This window comes from Magnolia sinica, chromosome 3 (genome assembly GCF_029962835.1).
Source record: "Magnolia sinica isolate HGM2019 chromosome 3, MsV1, whole genome shotgun sequence".
Classification (NCBI taxonomy): Eukaryota; Viridiplantae; Streptophyta; class Magnoliopsida; order Magnoliales; family Magnoliaceae; genus Magnolia; species Magnolia sinica.
In genome coordinates, this window is record NC_080575.1 from 13393198 (window position 1) to 13418624 (window position 25427).

A 25427-nucleotide genomic window follows, 5' to 3' on the forward strand; every position below is an offset into this window, starting at 1 on the left:
GCTGGAGATTGCTAGTGGAGGCGTCTCCATTCAGAGGGATGGGTGGTTTGATTCTGGGTGAGGAGGGTGCTGTGGTGCTGACTTTCTCTGGACCAGTCAAAGCTTATGGAGGTTGTTGTGTACAGTGCGCACTGATTCTCTAATAGCAAGAGAAAGCTCACTGTACATAACAACCTCTATAAGCTTCCTATCTCTATCTCAATTAAGGTTCCCCACAGGGAATTGTGTGCCTGGGCATTGGGAAGCAAGGACCCCCCTTGGTATGTGGTGTGTATTTTATAAGTATGCTTTCAAGTTAAAAAAAAGGTCTATTAGTATGCATCTTCTTATCTGCACCTCCATTGTAAAGCATGAGTTGAATTGAAGTCAAGCATGTTGATGTCATGCACAGGGATTAGGAATGTCAATGGGTTCGGGCCGACGCTGGAACGGGGTCAGTCTGTCTACTTTTTGAGGCCTGAAATTCATGCTGACAGCCTGAAATAGGTCTGCCCAGTCCATGACAGCAATGAACAGGCCTGGCCCATGCTTGGTCCAGGTCTCAATAGAAAAGTTGGGCCTGAGCCACATCCATTCATTTATCTGATCTGAAAATCAGGCTGAGGCCCAAGTCTACTAGGGAGTAGATTCAGCCTGGAATCCTGATGGGCTTGCTTGGAACATTGATGGTGATCCTATGTACAACATTTGGGAACTCTTGAAGTTAGAATCATTAATTCCCAGCAGAACAAGGTTTTGTTGCGAACAACCCAAACTATGTAAGGGCCTGTTTGTATGCAGTGTGGCTTAAATTGGATAGGAACTTGGGGAAAAGGTTCTGTTTAAATATGTTTCTACTTTGGCCTGGGATGTTCTAGAGAGCAAATATCAAACCTTTTGGGATTTGAATCCTTTGGACGAAAAATTCGTTGCTGTCAGGATTCCACTGCTCCAAACAGGCCTGAGGATTTTTGTGTCCCTAAGTCTACATGGAACTGAATTATAAAGGAGAATATTCATAATATATATTAATGGTATATATTGTTACATGTCTGCATGTCTTGTTATCAACGGACTTGATGCTTATGATATCTTCAAGCTGCAATGCTAGTTTTAAAGCTTTGGCAATTTGGAGTGGGAAATACTGGAGAGGAAATGATCAAAGCAATTCCTTATATTGGAAATCTTGACAGTTCCCTGATTGTTTGCTCTTTCCTTTTTCTTTTATCAATAACAGGATTGCATGTAAACATGACCAAGGAAATGGTAGATAACATCGCCTTTTCTTACTTTGCAGGTAGGTCTTATCTTGCGAGCCATGGGATTTGACAATTCCACACGTATATATCTAGCTGCTGGTGAATTGTTTGGTGGGGAACGTTTTATGAAGCCGTTTCGAGCTATGTTTCCTCACCTGGAGAACCACAACACAGTGGGCCCTGCCGAAGAGATAGCTGACAATACCCGTGGCCTGGTTGGTGCTGCAGTGGACTACATGGTGTGTCTCCTTGCAGACATTTTCATGCCGACATACGACGGCCCAAGCAACTTTGCCAACAACCTCATGGGCCACCGCCTGTACTATGGCTTCCGGACTACGATTCAACCCAATAGAAAAGCTCTTGCCCCTATCTTCATAGATCGTGAGAAAGGCCGGACGGCCGGATTCGAGGAAGCCATCCGGAAAGTCATGTCAAACACCATATTTGGTGGGGCCCATGAGCGTGTCCGGCCCGAGTCATTCTACACGAACTCGTGGCCTGAGTGTTTCTGCCAGACCTCACCACGGAACCCTGCTGACAAGTGTCCGCCGGAGAATGTCCTTGAAGTTCTGAACAGCCGCTTGCAGGTTGAGGAAAGCGAGGATTCAGAATCTGAGAATCCATCAAATTCAACTGGCACCGCGGAGTAACAAAAGAGGTTTAATTGTGCGGTTGGTGGGGTTTTGTTTTCTTGTTTCTTTTTTCTTTTCTCCACCCGGGAAAGCAGTTTTTTACCAGACGAATGAGAGATGAAAGGATGAGCTGTCTGCTGTAACTGAGTTGGGTATTCTTTGGGATTCGGAGCATTGTTGAGTGGTTATAAATCGGAAATTGGGGAAATTGGGTTCCTGAGGGATGAATGTGGTACTGATGTATGCTTTGAAACACAATATGTAATATAGAAATAGAAAACCTTTTGTAACCATTTTTAAAAAACCAATTTGGAGAAGAAAGTCATGTATCATCTTGTGTTCTCTATATATAGCACTAACTTCGTTGGACCTGTTGCTAGTGGAGATTTACCTTTTGAACTGATTGAATATTTTGGGCTGATGCGGACTTTAGCTTTTCTGCTTGCAAAATTGGTTTCTCTCTGATCATCAAGCAAAATAAAAATCATGGTGAAAACACTTTTGATGGGCTGCAGTGATTACAACGACATCAGATTTCAAGTTGTTGTCTAGCAATAAAACCATGTGAAAAAGAAGAAGAACGAATTGGCAGTTCCTTTTCTATTCTGTCCGTTCCACCATTATACAACAACTTGAAATCTTCTGTTGCTGAAATTTTACTGCCAGGTACAACTTGTAGTTTGAATATTTACAAAAAGGGTTATTGTTTTTCCAACCTCGACATAAGAACCCATTGCTGTGTTATTTGTAACATGGGTTCTGGAAATGGCTATCTCTTCTTGAGTTTTAAGAAGAGAGTGGTGCTTTTGAACATGGTTGAAGTTTGGGGGCAGACCGAGTTGCGTGGTCGCAAGTTACGACTGGCCTTGTTCATTATGAGTCCTAAATCAATAGATAAGGGCCTAGTTCATTACGAGTCCTGCTAAATCAATAGATAAGGGCCTATTAAATCAATGGATTAGATTAACCAAAAAAGATAGGCCCCACTTGGGCAGGATTAGATAAAACTCCTCCATACCCTTCAGTAGCAAGCGACCATTAGCAGCAAGCAAAAGATCTATAGATTATTTCTAATCTCATGGACGGATTGGATCTCATACATGCGTGTGCCCTCATGTGAATGTGTAAATAAGTTACATTTTAAATTATGTTAAGTCATGATTGCAATAGTAACTTATGTGCTTAAAGCTACTTATCCCCTAAGTTTCTTTTAAGGCCGGTCACAAAATAGGTTACTTTTTAACTTATGTCAAGTGAGTCTGTTTGAATTCCACCAAACAAGTTACTTTTTCTACTTACAGCCGTAGATAAGTATTTTACCTGAGATAAGTTTGGTTATATATATGTATATATATTAAACTTTAAAATCAAAATTCTCTTACCTATATTTATTATTTTATTATTATTTTTCGCTTGAGTAAGTTTGGTAAAACATGATCACAAAACTTGCATGCTTGTAGTACTTATCTTCATAAGTTTTATGTAGTTATTTATTTAGCCTTTTAACTTTTCACCTCTCTCTCTCTGTCCACACCAAAGGAGAGCCCCATACGATGGACCGTCCGAAATCAGATTGGGTACTGAGTTACTTGATTAGTTTTTTTTTTTTTGTACCAAGTAAATTCTGTTGGGCCCACCATGGATGTATGTGGTTTATCCATGCCGTCCATCTGTTTTTCCAGCTTATTTTAGGGCTGAGCCCAAAATTGAAGCATATCCAGAGCTTAAGTGGACTACACCACAGGAAACAGTGAGAATAATGATTTTCACCATAGGATCACACGGACATGGATGCAGAGAAAATACAAATATCAGCTTGATCCAACACTTATGTGGCCCTATGAAAATTTCAACATTAGATATTTAATTCACACTGTTTCTGTGGTGTGGTCTACTTGAGCTCCGGATATGCTTTATTTTTAGGCTAAAGCCCTAAAATTATCTGGTAAAATTGATGGAGGGAGTGGATAAACTACATAAATCACGGTGAACCCCACAGAGTTACTTAGTACACAATATGCTTTTGGACTGTCTACATTGAAGGTGGGGCCCACACAATGGATGGTCCGTGCCAAAAGGTGGTCCGTGCATAATGGATTATCCATATTAACATGGGCCCACATAATGGATGGTCCACATCAGAAGGCTAGTCCTTAGTGATGGATGACCCACTTTAAAGGGGGGGCCCAAATGATGGATGGTCTACATCAAAGGTGAGCTCCACATGATAGGCAATGGACATTGAAGCTAGGCCTTACATGAGGGATGACCCACATCGAGGTGGCTCCGCATGATGACGGTACACATCAAAGGTCAGCCCCTAATGATGACTGGCCTACATCCAAGGTGAGCTCCATGGGCAACCCACATTGAAGGTGGGGCGGACATGATGGACAATCCACATCAAAATTGGGCTCCACATGATGGACAATTAATAGTAGTGGGCCCCACATGATGGATGATCCACACCAAGGTGGGCCCCGCATGATGGACGGTCCACATCGAAGGTCGGCCTTAATGATGAATGACCCATATCCAAGGTGGGCCTTGCATGATGGACAGTCCACATCGTACGTGGGCCCACATGAAGGATGGTCCACATCAAAGGTGCTCTCCACATGATGGAAAATAACATTGATGGTGGGCCCCATATGATGGATGACTAGTATGAAAGGCGGGCCCTATATAATAGACGATGCATATTAAATGCCGGCTCCTAACTATGAATGGTCCACATTAAAGGGTTGGCTCCACATGATGGATATGAGGGGGACCAAACAGGCTTGAAGACTAAATACTTATAATGTTGGAAAGCAAATGAGCTTTTCTACTTTTTGGCCCATAAATGTATAATTTACCAAACCCATACATTTGCCGAATAAGTTGAAACTAAGCTAAGCTTCTCGTGACTAGCTCATCTAAAGTAACTCAACTATCCAAACGCCCTCTTGTGATCATACAATAGCAGTTTTTGATAGCATGGATTTATTTATTTATTTATTTTTTTAAGGTTGGAAAACATAGGGGTTGATTTGGAATACATAAGGTCAAGGTTATTTGGCTATTTTCTAAAAGGCTGGAATTTTATATGTAACAAGCCCTTTTTTATCCCTCTCAGGTAGTTTCACATGCCATGGCCCATGCGATCAATTGAACTACTTGATTTTTGGGCCACACGATTTACACAGCGTTGTCCGCCAGCTCAAGAGACTTGGATCTGTCATACCTGTCACTTCAACTCGTGTGCTGTGGAGATGGATAGGGCTCCGCACCCGTAGCAAACTTCAAGTTATGAAGTGCATGATTCCTGTGTTAGTTTTGCACCATTTAAATATTGGCGCAGCCCCGCACGGGCTCCACACACGTAGCAAACTTCGTATACGTGCGCAGTCCATGCATTTTGCAGTATGTGTCTAAAAATGAAACATATCCAAAGTTCAAGTAGACAACACGGCAGAAAGCAGGGACAGTAACACCAACGGTTGAATCCTTTCTAAGGTTATTTGTCATCCAACTTGCTTCTAAGATTTCTAGGGCACCATTATGTTTATTTGCCATCCAACCTTTTTATAAGTTCATAAGGACTTAGATAAAGTAAAAACACAAATATCTTAATTAAAAACTTCTCTATTCCTAATGAGTTTTCACAAATATCTTAATTAAAAACTTCTCTATTCCTAATGAGTTTTCAATAGTAAGAATTCAATCCTTACTGCTTTCTATGGTGTGGTACACTTGAGATTTAGATCTCCACCCTGCAATCTGTCAAGCAATGCGGTTTCCCTTGATGGATCCGGATTGTATGGTGACCTGCCAACATCAGTCTCCGCTAGGACTCCATGGAGCACACCATAAAGTATGTGTTTTGTCCATTTTTGTAGCTTTTTTAAAGCCAGAAGCTTAAAATTTAACATATCTAAAGCTCAAGTGGACCATGCCATAAGAAACAGTGGGGATTGAATGCCTTCAGTGGAAACCTATTGGGCAACTGAGGTTTTGGATCAAGCTGATATTTGCTTTTTTTTTTTTTTCATTCCAATCTATGTGAACTTATGAACAGGTAAACTAACAAATAGGCATCACTCTGTGCCCTAAGAGGGTTTCAATGGTGGATGTCATTGTCTCCACCATTTCCTGTGATGTGGTCCACTTGAGCTTTGTATATGCTTCAATTTTGGGGTCATGGTCTAAAATTAACTGGAAAAGCGGATGCATGGCGTGGATAAAGCATATATATCACAGGTGGGCCTCACAGAATCCTGCCACCACGGAGGTAGGTATTGGAAGGTTCACAATGCAATCTACGGCCCTCCAACATACGCATGTCATAGTTGCATGGGCAATCCAAACCATCAAAATCGCTAACCCAACTGTGGAGTAGCATAACACAAAAATCACAATGAGAAGATCATATTAACAGTCTACTATTCCCTTTAAATTTGGACAGCTTACTATTTTTTACCTCCAACCATCCATTTGATGGCTATTATTCGGACAGTTAGGGTTGCTTGATCAATGCTGTTTTTGAAGGATTGCTATGTATAGATAGAGATGTACATGAGCTGAACCAAGTCGAGCTTGGCCCAGCTCGGCTACAGGCTACCCAGCTTGAACTCGGCTTGGTCCTCGAATTACATTGGCCGCAGGGTCCTTACTCTTGCTCGGGTGGTAGACTCTCAGGAGTTTCAACTCCTGGTCAAGGGTTTGAGTCCCCATAGGTGGTGAAATTCCACTAGCGTGAGTGTGTGGGGTGTATGGGAGTGTGTAAAAAAAAAAAGAAAAAAAAAAAGAGTTACATTGGCTGCGTCAGCTCGGCTCGCGGTTCAGGCAAGCTCTAGTTGAGTTCAAATTCGAGCGTGCGAGCTGAATTTGAGTTTAAGTTTTAATATATATATATATATATATATATATATATATATATATATATACACACACACAAAATATTTACATCAAGTGAACCTAATCTTAGGCGAAATGATTGGAAGCGAGTCAAGTTTGAGTCAGGTTCTAAGCCGAATCAAGTCGGGCTCAATCTAGCTCAGAATTGGCTCCAAATTTTTTCAAGCTAAAAAAATCAACTCAACTTGACTCGAATTCAGTTTCAAGCCAAGTCGAATCAACCTTTTCTGAGTGGAGTTGACCAAGTTAGCCGAGCTAACTCATTTCGTGTAAAGCTCATTGTACATAGCATATCATACAACGGACTAGCCTTTCGATGTGGGTTTATATTCAGAGATCTAAACCATTGATTTGACAAACTACAATGATAAAATGTGGCTGCCTCAAATTCTTCAGGATTGGGCAGTCCTAGACCTTCGAATCAGTGGCCCACTTAGAAATGGCCAAAGAGACGGCCGCATACAATAGGAAAAAGTAAAATAATCCAGGCCTTTTTTTTTATTCATATTGTGTATCAAAGTTATCATGTAATAGAATACTCTACTCTGATTTTACCTTTTATTTTTCTTAAAAATGTAATTAATGACTTTTGTCACTACCTAAAATGTAACTTGTCTAGAGAATGATAAAAAGCCAACCGAACATGTTTATTTTCGGTGCGTATTGTGTATGTCCCAAGTAATTTGAGTAATTTGCTAATGACACCTCAGCCGAGTTGGCAGTTAGGAAGCTCCATGCCTCATAAAGGATCTCTACTTCTTGTTGACATTGACTTTCTGAGGCCTCGCAAGCTATACAATTATTTAATGCCCTTGCCTTTCTAGATAAGTCCATGGACCCTCCAGCTACATGAGATGCTTTATGGCCAACGGCTGTATAAATCATTATTATGCTCAACAACTAAAAAAAAGACTCATTTGCTTGTGCAAAAATCAGCCCTATCCACTCATTTGCTGACTACACTTCTATTTCCTTATTTATTAAAGAATTGACTTTGTTAATATTTTTGTGAGATTTAATATAATGACTTTGTGACATTTACTCTATATATTAGTTTAGCTAACTCACCATCGGGCGTGAGCCCAAAATCTAAGTAGATCAAAAATTAGTGGGCCTCTCCAAAAGAAACGGTGCAGGATGGTTGATACGTTTATTTTTTGACCCACTAACATCTCTATGTTCTATCACCCATTCAGAGTGTGATGTTTACAGGGTTGAAGTGAAAACTCAAATACAAAGATCATTTCAAACTTAGGTGAGTCCTACGTAAGTTTCGTTGGTATGCATCCAGTCCCATTGTTTCTTGCCTTGTGGTTCATCTGAGTTTTGAATCCACCTAGATTTTGGGCTCATGTCCTATCTTGAGCTCATGAAGCTAATGAATGGAGTGGATATCACAAAAACATAGTAATAAGCCCTACAAAACTTTAATTAACCAAGTTAATAAACAATGGATATAACTGAAAAAGAGATAAGATTGTCTTTTTAGCTCCTAATAATTCATTTTAATAAAAATATGTAACTTATAGTCAAATTATGCAGTTTTTCAATTGTACATCTAACAGATAGGCGCTTTTCTCGTCATGCACCCAAAGCCAGGTGGTTATATAAAAAAATCCCAATAATCAAAGTACTAAAGTATTCTGATCGAAAAGTACTTTATTCACCATGAGACCCATCTTATAAACGGTTTGGATCCAACAGCTATGGTCCATGCCTATCCAATTGCAATAGATTAGTTGCATACAGTTGCACAAGGACCATGCTAATTAACCCATGAATGGTTTGGGACCACACGTGTCCCACGTCACCACGTGTATAAAACTACTTCACCAAACTTCCCACGTGTGAACACTCATTCCCAGAATTGACTAATGTTAGGGAAGTGATAAATGCTTCTATCCATCCCCAACCGCATATGTCCCATCTACTTACGGTAGTACTTTATTTGTGTCCAATTCTTCCCAAACTGCCTATGTTGATAGGAACCGAACATGTTCAATCTGCCCTTTCAAAGTAGTGATGTTGATGGGCCTGTGATGGCCCAATGTCTGATGGGAGTTTTATGATTTAAGCCCAATCCCATCCATGAAATTCTACCAAAAAAGCCCAGCGACACAAGTTCCTGATCATGGCCAAGTGGGGCCCACGCATCTTGGGACAGCAGATCATGACCATAAGAACTGGCGAAGCCCACTTTTAGAATGTTTTTTTTTCTTCTATGATTTGATGATCAAGATTGGTGGGCCTTTCTTCCAACACACCATCATCATCGTGAGTCAGTTCACTATAGATATCTGACCTTTTGGGCCATCCAAAATCCGACGAGAACTGTTCGATTCATGATCTAGAAGGCCCATTATGTCACACTGCACTAAACGACACTGATCGACTGTCGTTTTTTTTTAAAAATATACAGTGGGCCATAGCTGAGGTCAACAACGAGTCCAACATGGGCCTATAAAAGCCCATTGGGCTTGTACAACAAATCAAAGTAATTTCATGAAATATCAATCTCCTTTCTTTTCAAGTTACTCTCCACTATCCTTTATCTAGACATAGAAATAAATGCACTTCTAAAAATTTCTTAAATTCTCTCCAAACACAACCACCCACATGATACATTCATTGTCTTCAAAGCCCACCTTCGGCGGCCTATAAGCTGCACCACACACAATCGGAAGATATGGAGCCTGTAACACTGGTAGAAAAGGTCATAATCATCCCGGCTACACCGACGAAACGTTGGGCTTGTACAACAAATCAAAGTAATTTCATGAAATATCAATCTCCTTTCTTTTCAAGTTACTCTCCACTATCCTTTATCTAGACATAGAAATAAATGCACTTCTAAAAATTTCTTAAATTCTCTCCAAACACAACCACCCACATGATACATTCATCGTCTTTAAAGCCCACCTTAGGCGGGCTTATAAGCTGCACCACACACAATCGGAAGATATGGAGCCTGTAACACTGGTAGAAAAGGTCATAATCATCCCGGCTACACCGACGAAACGTTGGCATCTCTTCCTATCTAACATAGACCTCACACTCATCACATATCTGGAGACCATAACGTTCTTCGGGCCACCACCAGCCCACCTTACATTCTCCGATGTGTTTCATAACTTATGTAGCTCACTTCGCCGGCTCCTTGTTTCCTATAACTTTGTGGCCGGACGGCTCGAATTGTCTAAGGAGAATAGCCGGCTAGATATTGACTGTAATGATGCCGGGATGATCGTTGTTGCGGCGTCAACCACTAATGAGATGGACCTGATGGGCCAGCTGAGGACACCCAAGCCCACTTACAAGGACCTACTAAAGTTCTTGCAAGATGAAGGACCAGAACTCCGAGATCAGCCGCTCATGTCTTTCCAGGTGAAAACTGCTCTAATCCATACTACCATGAGAAGTTTTTTTTTTTTTTGTTAAGGATTAGCCAGTGCGTTGAATGTAGATCAAAGTGGGCCCCACCATAATGTGTCAAGAATCCACTCCGTTCATCGTGTGTGTTGGCTCTAGTTCACTTAAAAGGCTGAAAATTGGGCTGACCCAAAACTTAGGTGAACTACATAAATCATGGATAAATCCAATTTAGTCCAGTTGGCGTGGCCCAGTTGAGTCTTGGAATGGGCTTATTCATTGTGTCTCCCTTCATCTATCGTCTGATGAAGGGATTGGATGGAATATGCATATGTGGATGGGTCTACAAAAAATATGAGAGGATTTTATTGTTTGGGCGTCCCCTCCCAACCGTTCCTTATGGTATGGTCCACCTGAGTGGCCCAATATCGAAGGGTGCATCCCATCCAGAACAAAGGTAAGACAAGACTCGTGATTTGTACGAAGAATCCTAACCGTGCATTTGCTCAGACTCACGGTACATCTCAGGAATCATCCAAATGACGTCTAAAACCTATATACATGCACACGTACACATCTACACGCATGGGCACGCACACACGTGCATAGACACGCGCGCGCGCGCGCGCACACACACATATACATGATAAAAGGTTCTGTGAGTTTGACCTTATGAGAAGCTCTCATGAGGTCGAGTTCTACAGGTCCCACGTGTCGGACATCCACACCATGCATTGGTGGGTCCTCTCTAAGTCGTGGGATGTCCCAAGAATCAGTGCATTCAGAATTCAGAGGTAAGCCACACCAATCATGTGAAATCATGGCTAAAATATCTAAAAGCACTTGAAATAATGCCTATGGTATGGCCCTCTAAGTCATGTCTCAACCTGATTTTTAGGCCCATGGCAAACATGAAAGCGTGCAGCTTATCAATGGTGTGGATGTTTGATATACATTATGGTGGGGCCCACAGAGCTCTCCTATGTGTTGTTTTCTATATGTATACGTATACACATAAACACATATGCCCATGCATAATACACAGAGGAACGTGTCTACGTACCTATATATATATATATATATATATATATATGTGAAAAGGTATCGTACGCTCGACCGTATTATACCTTCCATAAGGTCGAGTGTTGGTGAAAATTTTAAACAAATGAGGAGGTTTTACAGGAAAACTGGATAAACAAAACTGGTAAAACAAGTTATTAAAATATCCATTTACCTCTCTCATGCGTATTTTCTGGGAAAGCCTTGCCCCCACTATTGAAACCTTCCTAAGGCCCACTATGATGTTTATCCTAGATCAAACTTATTCATAAATCAAGACATGCATGAAAGAACGGAAAACACAAATTTCAGCTTGATCGAAAACTTTGGTGTCCCTTAGAAAATTTTAATGGTGGGCATCACTTTATCCATTGTTTTCTGTGGTGGGCACATTCCAGCTTTGGATCTGACTCATTCTTTGTCTCATGCCTTAAATTGATATCTCCGAGTGAATGGACAGTATGGATATAACACATATCATGGTGGGTCTGGTGATGTAACCTGTCGTAGTTAATTTGCGTCTAGCCAGCGTTGGAGTACATTGCAACTTTTAATAGGACACGGATTGCGTCGTCCAAACGAGCAGGGTTCTGTGGGGCCCACCGTGATGTAAGTGTTTTATCCACACCATTAAAAGATTTTCTCATATCGTTTTAAGTTATTATCCTAAAAATGAGGTAGGTTTATAGCTCCATTGGACCATAATAAAGGAGATTGTACTGATAATGACACTCACCGTTGAAACCTTTCTAAGCGCCAGTATTATGTTGTTTTACCATCCAACCTATTCATAAGGTCATGTAGACGTGGATGAATTGAAAACACAAATATCAACTTGATCCGAAACTTTTCCAGCTCGCAATAAGTTTTTAATGGTGGACGTTCAATCCCCACCTTGTAGTCCACTTAAGCCTTGGACCTGCTTCATTTTTTGGTTCATATATTAAAATGATATGAGAAAATCTTTGAACGGAGTAGATAAAACACTTTGATCACGTTGGGCCCCACAAAGCCCTGCCCAAATGGAGTAGTACGCGTGTTCATAAAGGAAGTGAATGTAGGTGGATTAGATAGCGTTCATAAAGGAAGTGGATGTAGGTGTATTAGATACTGCGAGGTGGACGTGGATTGCGTCCTACCCCACCTCCTCTCTAGCCCCGAATAGGCAGTTCTGTAGGCGGCCCCACTGTGATGTATCCGTTTATCCAATCTATTCATCCATTTTCTAAGATCATATTAACGCATTAACACAAAAATGAGATGCTCAAGTGGACCACACCAAATAATAAGCTTGGTTGCATTAAATGCACCAAACATTAAAGGCTAATTGATGCAAGAGTCTTATGTGGTGTGGTCCATTTGAGTGTTGGATTTGCCTCATTTTTGTGTTAATGCGTTAGAATGATCTTAGAAAAGGGTTGAACGGCTTGGATAAATGGATACATCACAGTGGGCCCGCCTATAGAACTGCCCGTTCGGGGCTAGAGACGGGCGGGGGTAGGACGCAATCTGCGTCCATGACAGGTTGAGTAGCAAGTCGGCTACTGAAGTTACGTCACCAAGTTTTGTGGCCCCCACTATGATGTATATGTTGTATCCACATCGGCTATCCATTTTAAGATATAATTTGAGGGCATGAGACAAAGAATGAGGAAGATAAAAATCTATAGTGGACCCCACTACAGAAAATAGTGGGGAGAGTGATTCCCACCGTTGAAACTATCCCAAGGCCACCATAATGTTTATTTGAAATCCAACCTGTTCAAAAGTTAAAAGAAGACATGAAATAAGAGAGAACACAAATATTAGCTTGATCTAAAACTTTCGTGGCCTTTAGAAGATTTTAATGGTGGGGGTCACTGTCCCCACTCTTTTCTGTGCTGGGGTCTACTGGAGCTTTGGATTCAACTCATTCTTTGGATATTGCCCTAAAATGATCTCTCCAAATGGATGGAAGGTGTGGATACAAAATATACACCATGGAACATCACTTCAGCAGCGTGTCTCGCTCAACATGTCATAGCTAATCCGCAGAAATCGGATTGCGTACTGAGTTACTCAGGTACGCTTTTATCGTACTGAGTAAACTCAGTTGGGCCCACTATGAATGTATGTGGTTTATCCGCACCGTCCATCCAATTTTCCTGCTAATTTTAGGGGTTGATCCCAAAATTATAGTAAATCCAAAGCTCAAGTGGACTATGCCACAGGAAATAGTGTGGAATAATGATTTCCACCGTTGAAACCTTCATAGGGCCAACATTAATGTTTATTTTCCATCCAACTTGTTAATAATATAAAAAAGACATGGATGAAGGTAAAACACAAACATCAGCTTGATCCAAAACTTCTATGGCCTCCAAGATGTTTTCAATGGTAGAGGTTTAATCACACTATTTACTGTGGTGTGGTCCACTTATGCTTTGTATATACTTTCTTTTTGTTCTCAAGACCTAAACTTATCTGTTAACACAGATGAACGGAGTGGATAAACTAAATAAATAACGGCGGACCCACAGAGTTTATTCAGTATGCTAATGGTACTGAGTTATTCACTACGCAATCCGCTTCGAATCCGCGATTGCACATGAAGTGGATAGAATCAGTGGGAACTGAAATTCTGTCATTGAGAAATTCTCTGGAGTGTTAGGGTTACACTGTTTTCCGCTACGGACAACCGTAGTGTTTGTGAGAAATCCATCCCATCCATCAATTTTTGGAGATCATTTTAGGACACGGGGACAAAAATGAGCCGGATCCAAGACTCAAGTGAGCCGCACTAAAGGAAAAGGTGGGTAGAAAAATTTCTACGATTGAAACCTCCCTAGGTCAAAAGTGATGTTTCAATTGCATCCATACCGTTCATAACAATATTCCTACTGAGATGAACTGAAAACAAAAATATTATCATAATTTAAAACTTCTGTGGCCCCACGAATATTTCAACTATGGATGTTCAATCCTCACGTTTTCGGCCCACTTGAGTCTTGGATCCGGCTCATTTTTGGCCTCTTGTCCTAAAATGATATGGAAAAATGGATGGACGGGGTGGAGTTCTCAAAAAGAGAGAGAGAAAAAAAAAGGACCACGGTAAGCTCCATATAAGTTTCTAATGCAAGGTTTTTGGCATAAAATAAGCATGAGAGAGAGGTTGAGGGATATTTTAATAACCCGTTACACTGGTTTTGTTTATTCAATTTCTCTATAAAATTTCTTGATTTGTTTAAAATTTTCACCATCCAATGAATAACGTACTGTCAGCACTCGACCTTAAGGAAAGTATAATATGATCGAGTGTATAGAACCTATATATATATATATATATATATATATATATATATATATATATATATATATATATATATATATAGGTGCCTGTGTAGATGTAGGTATAGATATATACCTATGACTTGGTCTATGTGGGGCCCACAGAGATGTCCTTGATAAATCCACTCCGTTCATCTGTTTTGAAGGACCACAATAGAACAGGGTTATAAAACTCAGGTAGATCTAAAAAAATCATGTGGGCCATATCAAATGAAATAGTGGGGATTGAACGCCCGGGGTGACATAAGTTTTGTATCAGGATGATTTTTGTTCCTACAGTTTATCTGAGTGGAAATAACCTTATGATCGGTTTGGATGGCATATAAATATCATGGTCAGCTACATGAAGGTTTCAACGGTGGATGTTTATGTTCCTTGGTGTGGCCACTTGTGGGTCTGCCTGATTTTTAGCATCTTATCCTATTGTGGTCTTCTAAAACAGATGGACCGAATGAATTTATCACGCCCATCTCTGTGGGCCCCACACAGGTCACATGAAATCTGCTTCCGCACGTGTGAGGTCCCGAGTCCAACTAAGCTTGGCCTATGATCCACCCTAGGGCTAACTTCCGACTTTCCATGAGCGTGTGAAATCGAACCCATCCAATATGATGGTCCCTTCATAAGGATTGATATGATGCAAACATCAGCCACATTTTCTCATTGAGTGGACCACACTTATAGTTTGTTATCTATCAATGGCTAGAATTTTTTTTTTTCCACACTGATTTCATGAGCAGTTAGGGCTGACTATTGGCCGAGGTTATCCTCATGGCAGGGCCTAATGTATTGGAAGGGCTGGACGTTGCATGAATTTATCTTGGTGAGCCGTAACTTGTGATCCCACAAGTTGGATGCAAAACCTTCTCTCTTAAAAAATCTAAGTCTAACCATGGGGCATTTAGATCATAAATCATTTTGGATAACCTACTTATGCCACACCTATCTTGGTTTCTACTTATTAAATAGATAGGTATGCTTGGGCTAAGAAGTAGAAAAGCATGTTTGGTTTTCAACAAACTTAATTGTTTATCCCACAAATTTATTTGGTCTCCTCGCATCCTTTGTCCATCTTGTAGGGATAACCTTTGATGTGGACCGTTCATTGTGTGGGTTGTCCACCATGCGGGCCCCACTTTGGATGTGGGCCATTTACCATTAGGGGCTAACCTTTAATGTGCACCATCTACCATGCAAGGCCCACCTTTGATGCTGGTCATCCATCATGTGGGGCATACCATCAATGTTATTGTCCATCATGTGGGACCTACCTTCAATACCCACCATTCATCATGTGGAGCTCACTTTTGATGTTGGCCATCCATCATGTGGGGCCTACCATCAATGTTATTGTCCATCATGTGGGACCTACCTTCAATATCCACCATGCATTATGTGGAGCTCACCTTTGATGTTGGCCATCCATCTTGTGGGGCCTACCATCAATGTTATTGTCCATCATGTGGGACCTAACTTCAATATCCACCATGCATCATGTGGAGCCCACCTTTGATGTTGGCCATCCATCATGTGGGGCCTACCATCAATGTTGTTGTCTATCATGTGGGACCTACCTTCAATATCCACCACCCATCATGCGGAGCCCACCTTTGATGTGGACCGTCCATCATGTGGGATCCACCTTGATGTGCATCATCTATCATGTGGGGCCCAGCATAACTAATTGCCCATCACGTGGAGCCCACCTTTGATGTGGACTGTCCATCATGTGGGCCCCACTTTCAATGCGAGTTGCCCATCATATGGGGGCTCACCTTGGATGTGGGCCATTTATCTTTAAAGGCTAACCTTTAATGTGTATTGTCAATCATGTGGGGCCATCCATCATCTATTGCCCTTCATGTGGTTCTCACCTTTGATGTGGACTATCCATTGTGGGCCTTGCCTTTTAAGTGAGTTGTTTGTCATACCTGGCTATTTTGAATGTGACTTATTATCATTAGCGGCCAACTTTCGATGTGGACCATCCATTATGTGGGCCCACATTAACATGGGTGATCCATCATGTATGGCCCACCTTTGATGTGGACCATCCATCATGTGAGCCCCACCTTTAATGTGGATAGTCCATCATATGGGGCCTCCTTTGAGAGAGAGAGAGCATAAATTACTTTTGCAATCATGTTTATTAAACTAACTTAAGTGAAAAAGTAATTTAACCCGATTTAGAAACTACCAAATAAATTACTTTTTCTACTTACAGTGGTAACTTATTTTAAATAAATTTGATTTAAGATCAATAATAAGTAGCTTTTTTACTTATAAGTACTTAATCAATTTAGCTTATTAAATAGAAATCAATATAAACTACTTGAGGCATAAGCACCTTAAGTAACTTACAATCCAAACACCCATTTAATGACTTAAAAGGATATTAAAAAGTAACTTATTTGGTGGTATCCAAATAGGCCCGAACTGATCCAATAGGTTTGCTTCCATCATAAGGAATTTCTTGTGAAACTAGTTATATCCAATTGTAGAGTGAGCTACATTTATATTTTGTTGTTTATCAATGACTATGCACTGTTTTTTTATGACCTAGCCTACTTACTAAGTAAAAAGTATTGATTTTTGCACTAAGTGATAGGGATCAGATGTCCCAAGCACTTAACAGAGTAATAAGGACCACACCAGCACTTTGGTACGTGGTGAATAATTAATGTTGTCATCGGTGATAAATAATAAAATAGTAGGAATAATGGTCCGCATAGCCCCATGTTAGGCCCAAGGCTTAAAAATCAGTCCCATCAGTAATTCAAGTGGATCACATAATTAGATAGAGTATATATAGGGTAAATCTCACCCTCTAAACTTTAACCTTTCATCTTTGAGCTCCAGTCCTATATTTTAGTATGACATTTAATGGTTGGAGTAAATTTTGTATAATTAGATGACGGGCCCTTAAAAATTAAGGGTGGATATTTCTCTAAACTATTCAGATAGTATGATCGAAGCCTATTTTTATGCCTTAGGCAGAAGTACTGTATAGTGCTGGAAAAGCTTTGTGGACGATCATGATTCATGTGTTTTATCCGCACTTTCTATCTACTTTTTCAGCTACCAAGGTTTTAGATCAAGACATTCAATCCTTTGATTAGGTCGCACATACTTGGATACTTGGATGAAGGAAAAACAAACCAAAACTTTGGTAGCCCTGAAAAGTTTTTAATAGTGGCCATTTAATCACCATTGTTTCCTATGGTGTGGTCCACCGTTAATTTAAATCTGCCTTATTTTTGGACATTATATATATATATATATATATATATATATGTGTGTGTGTGTGTGTGTGTGTGTGTGTGTGTGAAGAATGGTCACACACAACTATTTGTACATCCAACTAGTCTAACTTATTTTGCAAAGTTTCTTTAAATAAGTCTTTCACCATTAAATTTATTAACATTAATTACTCCTCAAAGTAGGCAAACCAGTTGTATGTACAATTAATTGTGTCAGCATCTCTCTCTCTCTCTCTCTACAATTAATTGTGTGAGCATCTCTCTCTCTGTCTCTGTTGGGCTCACCTGATGACTGTGATGCATGCATATACAAAACAGGGTGGACAGACCCCACGTACCATCTTGAAGTTTCTATAATGGGCATCCCTTTCCATATTATCCCCCACTGTTTCCATCTAAGGTATGAATGAGGTTGGATTCTGTGATCTAGGCCTAACACGGGTTGGATGGCACTCACACATCACAGTGGCCCCCACACAGTACAAACTTATGGCAATCACCACATGTTTGAACGTACGTGTTCACTCCCCATACTTGAATGTTCACACATCAATACAAACTTCTTCATATTCGCGTTGTACCATCATCTTCTGATGCGCTTAAGCCCACACGTGGGTAGAGCCCTCTCCATCCATTGTAAAAAAAACACGTACCCATATGGCACACGTGTCTGAGATCTGAGTTCTCTGGTAGACAAAAATAAATGTTTGGAAATTCTGATTTCTCGCACCTAAAAACACGAATAGCCAAGACCTCTCTCTCGCGTGACTTGCACTAACTGAGATATAGTTGGGAGGAACATGCATCAGATCCACGCCGTTCATCAGGTTCTACACCACATATTCACCATAGATCCTAAAAATCAGTCCAATCCAATACCTGGGTGGGCCACACCAAGGAATGGTGTAAAATCATCCCTAAGACCTCTAAATTCACGTGGTGTGGCCCTCACACGAGTCTTGGAATGTTCTGATTTCAGGGCTTCCCTTCATAGTTACTGGGCGCATGAATAGAGAAGATGGCATATATAAACCAAAGTGGACCCCCCACAAATTGGACGATTTTAATGGAGGGAGTCCACATCTCACCTGTTTCCACCGGTTCCCCCTTCTGAGTTTTGAATTGGCCTGATTTTCAAGCCCTGTCCAAATACATGATGGCCCACCTGATGGACGGGATAGATCTCATTCATATGAAATCGTTTCATCCAGGAAAGCAAAAGTTGCGCCACCTGGCTTTCACATGAAGTTCTTGCGCTAGGAACTTGGGTGGGGCCCACCGTGATGTTTGTGAGAAATCCACCCCGTCCATCCGTTTTGTGAGATCATTTTAGGACATGAGGACAAAAATAAGCAGGATCCAATCCTCAAGTGGGCCGAAAAGGTGAGGATTGAACGTAAACGGTTAAAATATGTGGCCCATCGAAGTTTTGAATCAGTATAATATTTGTGTTTTCAGTTCTTCCCAGTAGGAATGACGTTATGAACGGTATGGATGGCATTTAAACATCACCATCGACCCCAGGGCGGTTTCAACGGTAGGAATTTTCCTACCCACCTTTTCCTTTAGTGAGGCCCAATTGAGTCTTGGATCCTTCTCATTTTTGGTCTCAAGTCCTAAAATGAGCTCACAAAACGGATGGATGGGGTAGATTTCTCACAAACATCACGGTGGGCTCAGGCCTTCGGATGCTGAGTCACCCAAGCATTTTAGTTTTTCTCTCAGCCATCCATTCTTGGTTGGACTCAGGCCAGACCGTGCTGGGCCAGACCATGACACTTTTGGGAATTTAAAAAAATTCAAACCGAATTTGAAGCGGGAAACTAACGGTCAAATTCCTTGATGCAGCTGACCCGGTTCCAATGCGGAGGTCTTGCACTTGCATCTCGAACCAGCCACTGCCTCTTCGACGGTGTGTCTAGCCAAGAATTCCAAGCCAACCTGGCTTCCTTCACGCGCGGCGAAGGTCTCATCGTCACTCCAAACCTTGATCGAACGGTCTTCAGTGCACGGATTCCACCGAAAATCACCCACAGCCACTTGGAGTATTCCAATCTCATTCATCCGGATTCCATATTCTCTGCTCCTGGCATGTGTAGTCATGCCATCAAGCAGCCCCGGTCCGACACAACCTGCGTAATCTACATGTCGCCGGAGAGAATTGCCCGCCTGAAGACTGAAGTCCTCGAAGACAACCCACTAATGAATTGCACCACATTCAGTGTCCTTGCAGCAAACATCTGGAAGGCAAGAACCATTGCAACAGGGTTACCTGATGACCGGATATCTACCATGTTGTTCCCCGTGGATGTACGCAAAAGGGTGGTCCCACACGTGCCAGATGGGTTCGCAGGCAATGCAGTCATACCAGGGTTTGCACGTGCGAGCACGCACGAGCTGAAGACGAGCAGGGCTTCTGTTCTTGTGGGGAAAATTCAAGAAGGGCTAGAAAGGTTGGATGATGGATATGTGAAATCAGGTATTGATTGGCTTGAAGTGCATAAAGGGGTGCCTTGTACGGTTGATAGCTTCTCAGTGGTGGCTTGGTGGAAGCTTGGATTGGAGACGGCTCAATTTGGGTGGGGCCCAGTTAGATGTGTTACCCTAGCTGAAATGAAGCCAGGCCTGGTATTTCTATTGCCAGGGGAGAAAGATGAGGGAGGGATTAATGTGTGCTTGGAACTACCTTCTGATCATATGAAGGAATTTTATAAGCTAATGATGGAAGATTGATATAAGGTTATGGTTTTCAATGTATGGTACAACATCATTGTATATGGTCTGTAAAATCTATTAAAGCATATGTGATGATCAGAGCAATAATATGGTGGGCCAACCTAATCGAAGTGTCTGTCTTGTTCTAGACGGTTGGGTAATGCAAAATTGTTGAGTTTGAGGTTGGATGACAAGCGAATTGAATTGCGAACGTCTGGTTTCGAGTCTGTTTATGTGGAGACAGAACACCAAGGTATTCATGCCCCACTATTAATTGCAAGAAGATGATATTCAAGTAGAGGAACTTTAGACTTTGGAACTGGGGTTCATCTTTTCAATGATTCAAATTGTTTACATGTTGGGTCTCACATTGTGTAGCACTTTGAATTTTGTAGCTTGAGTTTGCACTCTTATCTCTGAAATTTCAGGTGTTAGTGAAAGTACATGTGGATACTTTCGAGTATTCAACATCATGTTTACGTTCGCATGGGTATTTATCACACACAAGTAAAATAAACTGAACTTTGTATATAGAGTTCCAATCATCATAAAATCAACTAAACTTGACTACTTAGTTGGAGACTTGTTACAAAATAAACTCTTAAAATACCAATGGTTCTACTAAAACATAAGAATAAATCTGTATATCAATTTAGCTCCAATAACTCCGCTACTCTTATGTAAGGCATCTTGTCCTCTGGATCCTCAAACTGTTCTTTAAATGCATCTGTAACTTAGGCGGGGGAAATGCAGGAGGTTTTCAATAGGGCTAAATTGCATGTGATGAATTGGACGGCTGCTTCAAATGAAATTGCTCATTTCCCAGATAGTTGGCTAGAGTTGTAGCATTCTTTTTTGTATCTTTTTGTTTTCTTGTATTCTTTGGCTATGGGATCAAAATCCAATCTGATAGTTTTTTGATATATCCTCTATCCAAGGTGTGGCCCATCATATAAATGGTATGAATCGTTGAAAAGGTCCCCGATTCTACTGCTAAAGTCCTGATTTATTCAATTGAAATGCATTGGGATGTATTCTAGCAAAATCTCATACCCCAAATATCACAATATGTTGGTCTTAGGAGAGGAGTTTTCCTGGAATACCACAATAAATGCTATGCTGGGAGAAAAGATAATGGAATGATGCGGTATTCTCCCATCCAAAATAGCCCTCAAGTAGAAATGACATATTTCAATGATTCTTTGTGTCCGGACTGAAGTAGCACCTCCAAATTGCAGGTATTTGTTTGAAAGGGAAATATGTAATTGCAATTTGGAGCCAATTTGGAGGAATGTAAGGGAGGTAACTACAGTGGGAAATTATATGATGCATGGCCCGCATTTTTCTGCAGTATACATAGGTTTTCAATTTCACAAGCGGACCCATGGTTATCCAGACTGTTAGTTTGTTGTCTGCAATGGATGGGCAATGCCTCAAGAATTTCCTTGGTAGGACAATCTTGTAATTTTGATTTGTGGCCTACAGATAGATGGCTAAAATTAGAAATACAACAACAGTCCACATTCAAATGGAAAAGGTCCTAATATTGGCTGCTAGGTACCTTCCAAGCCAGGAGGTTTTTGGGGGCATTCTTCCAAAGCATGCAAGTCGTTGGCTGAGTATTTCGACATTTTTATCGAATTTGGCTATGAATAACTCTTCAGGTGGATCTTGGTCTAGACAGATGTTTCCCGAATCTTAAGAGATGCAAAAATGGGGTGCTGAAAAGTACCACGTTGCAATTGTAGGATAGTGCATGCATTGAGATGGTATTGATCCTGAAATCCAATGGTCATTTGAACCAAATCAATGGTGCCTTTTTAGCATTGCAATCTGATGACTGAATTCTTTTCCTCTGGTATAAATATAGGTTAAAAAAAATCCTGAGCTGATGTAACGATCTCAACATGTGTGACCTGCATAAGCATCATGATCACCAATAATCCATGCATGTGCAAGCCCCGTCCTTGAAATGATGGAACCGCTTTATGTCTCTCAACACAATATCCCTCTGACTGATCTTGCTTACATGTTTCATCAGTGAATGGCAATCTCCACACACTCTTAGATTCTTCACAATCCTAATAACCGCCGGACTCGAAGTGCTAACCAGCCCAAATGCGAGCGCCAACTTCTCGCTATGACTTCCTAATGCATCTTCTTTCTCCTCTTCCTCAATATTATGAAGCACCCAATCGGTATCAGGCATGTACCCTTGGGCCCTCGCACATGCAGTGATCTCCCCTAACTTCCGGTATATTTCTTCAGCACATGTGTGGGCCTGATCACTCGCTGTAAAACGATGCACATGGCCTCCAACCTCAATGAAACTCCACCCAGGAGGCTTATCTATACCCCTAATTTTCATTGCATTTCTCACCTTCTCGACATCTTCCCATCTCTTCGCCCCAGCGTAGATGTTGGAGAGAAAAACATAGCTGCCTGGATGCTTAGGTTCGAGCTGTAAGAGCCTCTTTGATGCTAATTCTGCCATTTCGATATTCTTATGAGCTCGGCATGCGCAGAAGAGTGTGCCCCATATCACGAAATCGGGTTCGATCGGCATGCTTTCAATGAATTTGAGGGCCTCTTCTAGGTGGCCCGCCCGAACAAATAGATCCACAATGCACGTGTAATGCTTCACTGTTGGTGTGATTGAGTAATCAAAACACATGCTATTGAAGACATGCAGCCCTTGATCAACCAGGCCAGAGTGCGAGCATGCCATCAAGACTGCCAGAAACACAACCTCATCTGGATATATACCTGCAAAAATAGGCAGATTTCATCTCCTTAAGAATGTATGGGGCACAAGAAAAGCAATGGTGGCTCATGAATGTAGGGTTTGGACCCTACCCTTCTAACATGTGTCAATTCGGTGCACAAAATCCAGGCTGTTCAAAGGTGGGCCCTGCCGAGTATGCACCCTGACCCAAAAATTATGCTGATACAGTCATCCAGTGGGCCATATGTGCATTAAGACATGAGGATTAAAAGATTGACCAATGGTCCACATTTGACATATACATGGTCCGCCGCACATGGCTTGCCTGATGAGTGGAATGGCCTGTTCCCAAGCCAGAGAACATGGTGGCGCCAACCAAGTGCACATCCCAGATCTTGCTAAGACTCTCTACATTAGCACATGTTGCAGAGTGGGAGTAGACTCACATGGGTAGCATAGAAGAGATCAATTAAAATTTCATTATGAAGGCATTGCTTCAATGTAGAGCTCATACCTGCAGATTTCATTTCTTCAAAACATCGGAGGGCCTCCCCGCAACATCCATGAGTGGCCCACCCAGATATCATGACACTCCAAGTAAGAAGATCCTTCTCTTTTATCTGACAGAAAACCCGACTGGCACACTCAATCTCTCCACACTTTGAATACATATCAACCAAAGCATTTCCAAGATCTCTGTTTATCCGAAATCCATTACCCAAAACATATTCATGAATCTGAATCCCAGCATCTAAAGCTCCAATCCTCGCGCATGCCGATAGTGCGGAAATCACTGTATAATCATTAGGTTTCACACCCTCGTCCAACATCCTATAGAAAGTACTTAAAGCCCGTTGATAGTCTCCATTTTGTGAAAACCCAGCAACCATTGTTGTCCAAGAAATCACATTCTTCTCTGGCATGCGATCAAAAAGCACCATTGCCCTCTCCACATCACCTTTCTGCAAAAATCCATTAATCAAACTATTCCAAGAACCGATGCTCCTCCTATCTGGCATTGCCTCAAAAAGCTTGCTCGCCATTTCCAAATCCCCAACCTTACAACACCCATTAATTAAAACGTTCCACAACAGCACATTCTCAGCCTTATTTCTATCAGGAGTTTCCTCGAACAACTGCAGTGCGTGATCCAAGAACCCGAATTTCACATACATATTTGCCAATGAAGTCCGGACAAAGGAGTCGAGCTCAAGTCCAAGCCTAACGATACTGGCATGGAGGGCCCCACCAAGGCCATATTCAGACAACGACGCAGCAGATTTGAGTACGAAGGGGAAGGTGAGGCGGTCAGGACGGATGCTTAACCGTAGCATGAGGGAAAAATGGGAAATCGAGCCCGCAAAACAGGCGTTATCAGAAAGTGCCCGGATCAACGAATTGAAGATGAAGAGATTGGGCTCACGGGAATGGCGGAAGATCGAGAGGGCATAGTCAATCGACTTGAAGAGAGAGCAGGTCGAGATGAGCTGGGTGATGACATGGCTGTTCTGGGAGAGGCCATGTAGGGTGATCTGGGCATGGGTCTGTTTGAGATGGCAAGTGGTTTCGGAGACATGGATGAGAGAGATAAAGCGCGTTTCTGGAGAAGGGGAACAGACATCGGAGTGGTTTTGTATGGTGGTTTGGGTGGAAAAGGGTGGTTTTCTGGGAAGGGTGGGTTTGAAGGAAGGGGATCGCATATTGGCCGTTAGTCCGGCCTCTGGTTGGGAATTCAAAAGGCCGGTAGTTTTGGAGGGTAAAGAAATCTATTGATTTGTGGCGGATTACGCGAGTTCGGAGTACCAGCTTGCTGCATGATGCCCCTGAAAGTGGGCCCACTTTGATTTATACGTTTCACATCCATTCCGTCCATCCGTTATTTCATCTCATTTTAGAGAACCAACCCAAAAATTAAGAAAATCCAAATATCAGGTGGACCACACCACAGGAAACAATGTTGATTGAATGCCCACCATTAAAAACTTCCTAAGGCCCACCGTAATCTTTATTTATCATACAACCTGTTGATAAGGTCACACATAATTGGATGAAGGGAAAACATATATATCAGCTTGATCCATTACTTTCGTGGACCATAAAAGGTTTTTAATGATCAATCACCACTGTTTCCTGTGGTGTGGTCCAAATGAATTATGGATCTGATACGTTTTTGGGATGGTGTCCTAAAATGAGATTTAAT

At 41.5% G+C, this 25427-nt stretch overlaps 3 protein-coding genes across 4 annotated transcripts in view; 2 read left to right on the top strand and 1 right to left on the bottom strand.

Moving 5' to 3' along the window:
* LOC131239555 (O-fucosyltransferase 1) overlaps positions 1–2268 on the top strand; it is a 30400-nt gene extending 28132 nt beyond the window's left edge. For both annotated transcript variants that reach the window (XM_058237317.1, XM_058237318.1), the window contains exon 9: positions 1277–2268. In XM_058237317.1, the coding sequence (XP_058093300.1) occupies positions 1277–1891 (615 nt within the window). In that variant the 3' untranslated portion in view covers positions 1892–2268. The remainder of the gene's footprint in view (positions 1–1276) is intronic.
* A 7421-nt stretch (positions 2269–9689) lies between these two features.
* LOC131239557 (acyltransferase GLAUCE-like) lies at positions 9690–20902 on the top strand. The gene is made up of 2 exons (XM_058237320.1): positions 9690–10156; positions 19636–20902. Exons 1-2 carry the CDS (start codon positions 9734–9736, stop codon positions 20518–20520), a joined length of 1308 nt encoding a protein of 435 aa, XP_058093303.1. The 5' UTR covers positions 9690–9733; the 3' UTR covers positions 20521–20902.
* A 1336-nt stretch (positions 20903–22238) lies between these two features.
* LOC131239556 (pentatricopeptide repeat-containing protein At1g04840) lies at positions 22239–25157 on the bottom strand. Its single transcript, XM_058237319.1, has 2 exons — positions 23742–25157; positions 22239–23268 (listed from the first exon to the last, which is right to left on the bottom strand). The coding sequence occupies exons 1-2, from the start codon at positions 24925–24927 to the stop codon at positions 22436–22438; spliced, it is 2019 nt and encodes a 672-aa protein (XP_058093302.1). The 5' UTR covers positions 24928–25157; the 3' UTR covers positions 22239–22435.
* Positions 25158–25427: the final 270 nt, after the last annotated feature.

What these genes read in the sequence shown, in the direction of transcription:
- LOC131239557 (XM_058237320.1), top strand. Translation starts at nt 9,734, where the DNA reads ATGGAGCCTGTAACACTGGTAGAAAAGGTCATAATCATCCCGGCTACA. An exon ending in AGCCGCTCATGTCTTTCCAG is followed by an intron (nt 10,157 to 19,635) that starts GTGAAAACTGCT and finishes TCCTTGATGCAG; the next exon opens with CTGACCCGGTTCCAATGCGG.
- LOC131239556 (XM_058237319.1), bottom strand. Translation starts at nt 24,927, where the DNA reads ATGCGATCCCCTTCCTTCAAACCCACCCTTCCCAGAAAACCACCCTTT. An exon ending in TGAAGAAATGAAATCTGCAG is followed by an intron (nt 23,269 to 23,741) that starts GTATGAGCTCTA and finishes CTATTTTTGCAG; the next exon opens with GTATATATCCAGATGAGGTT.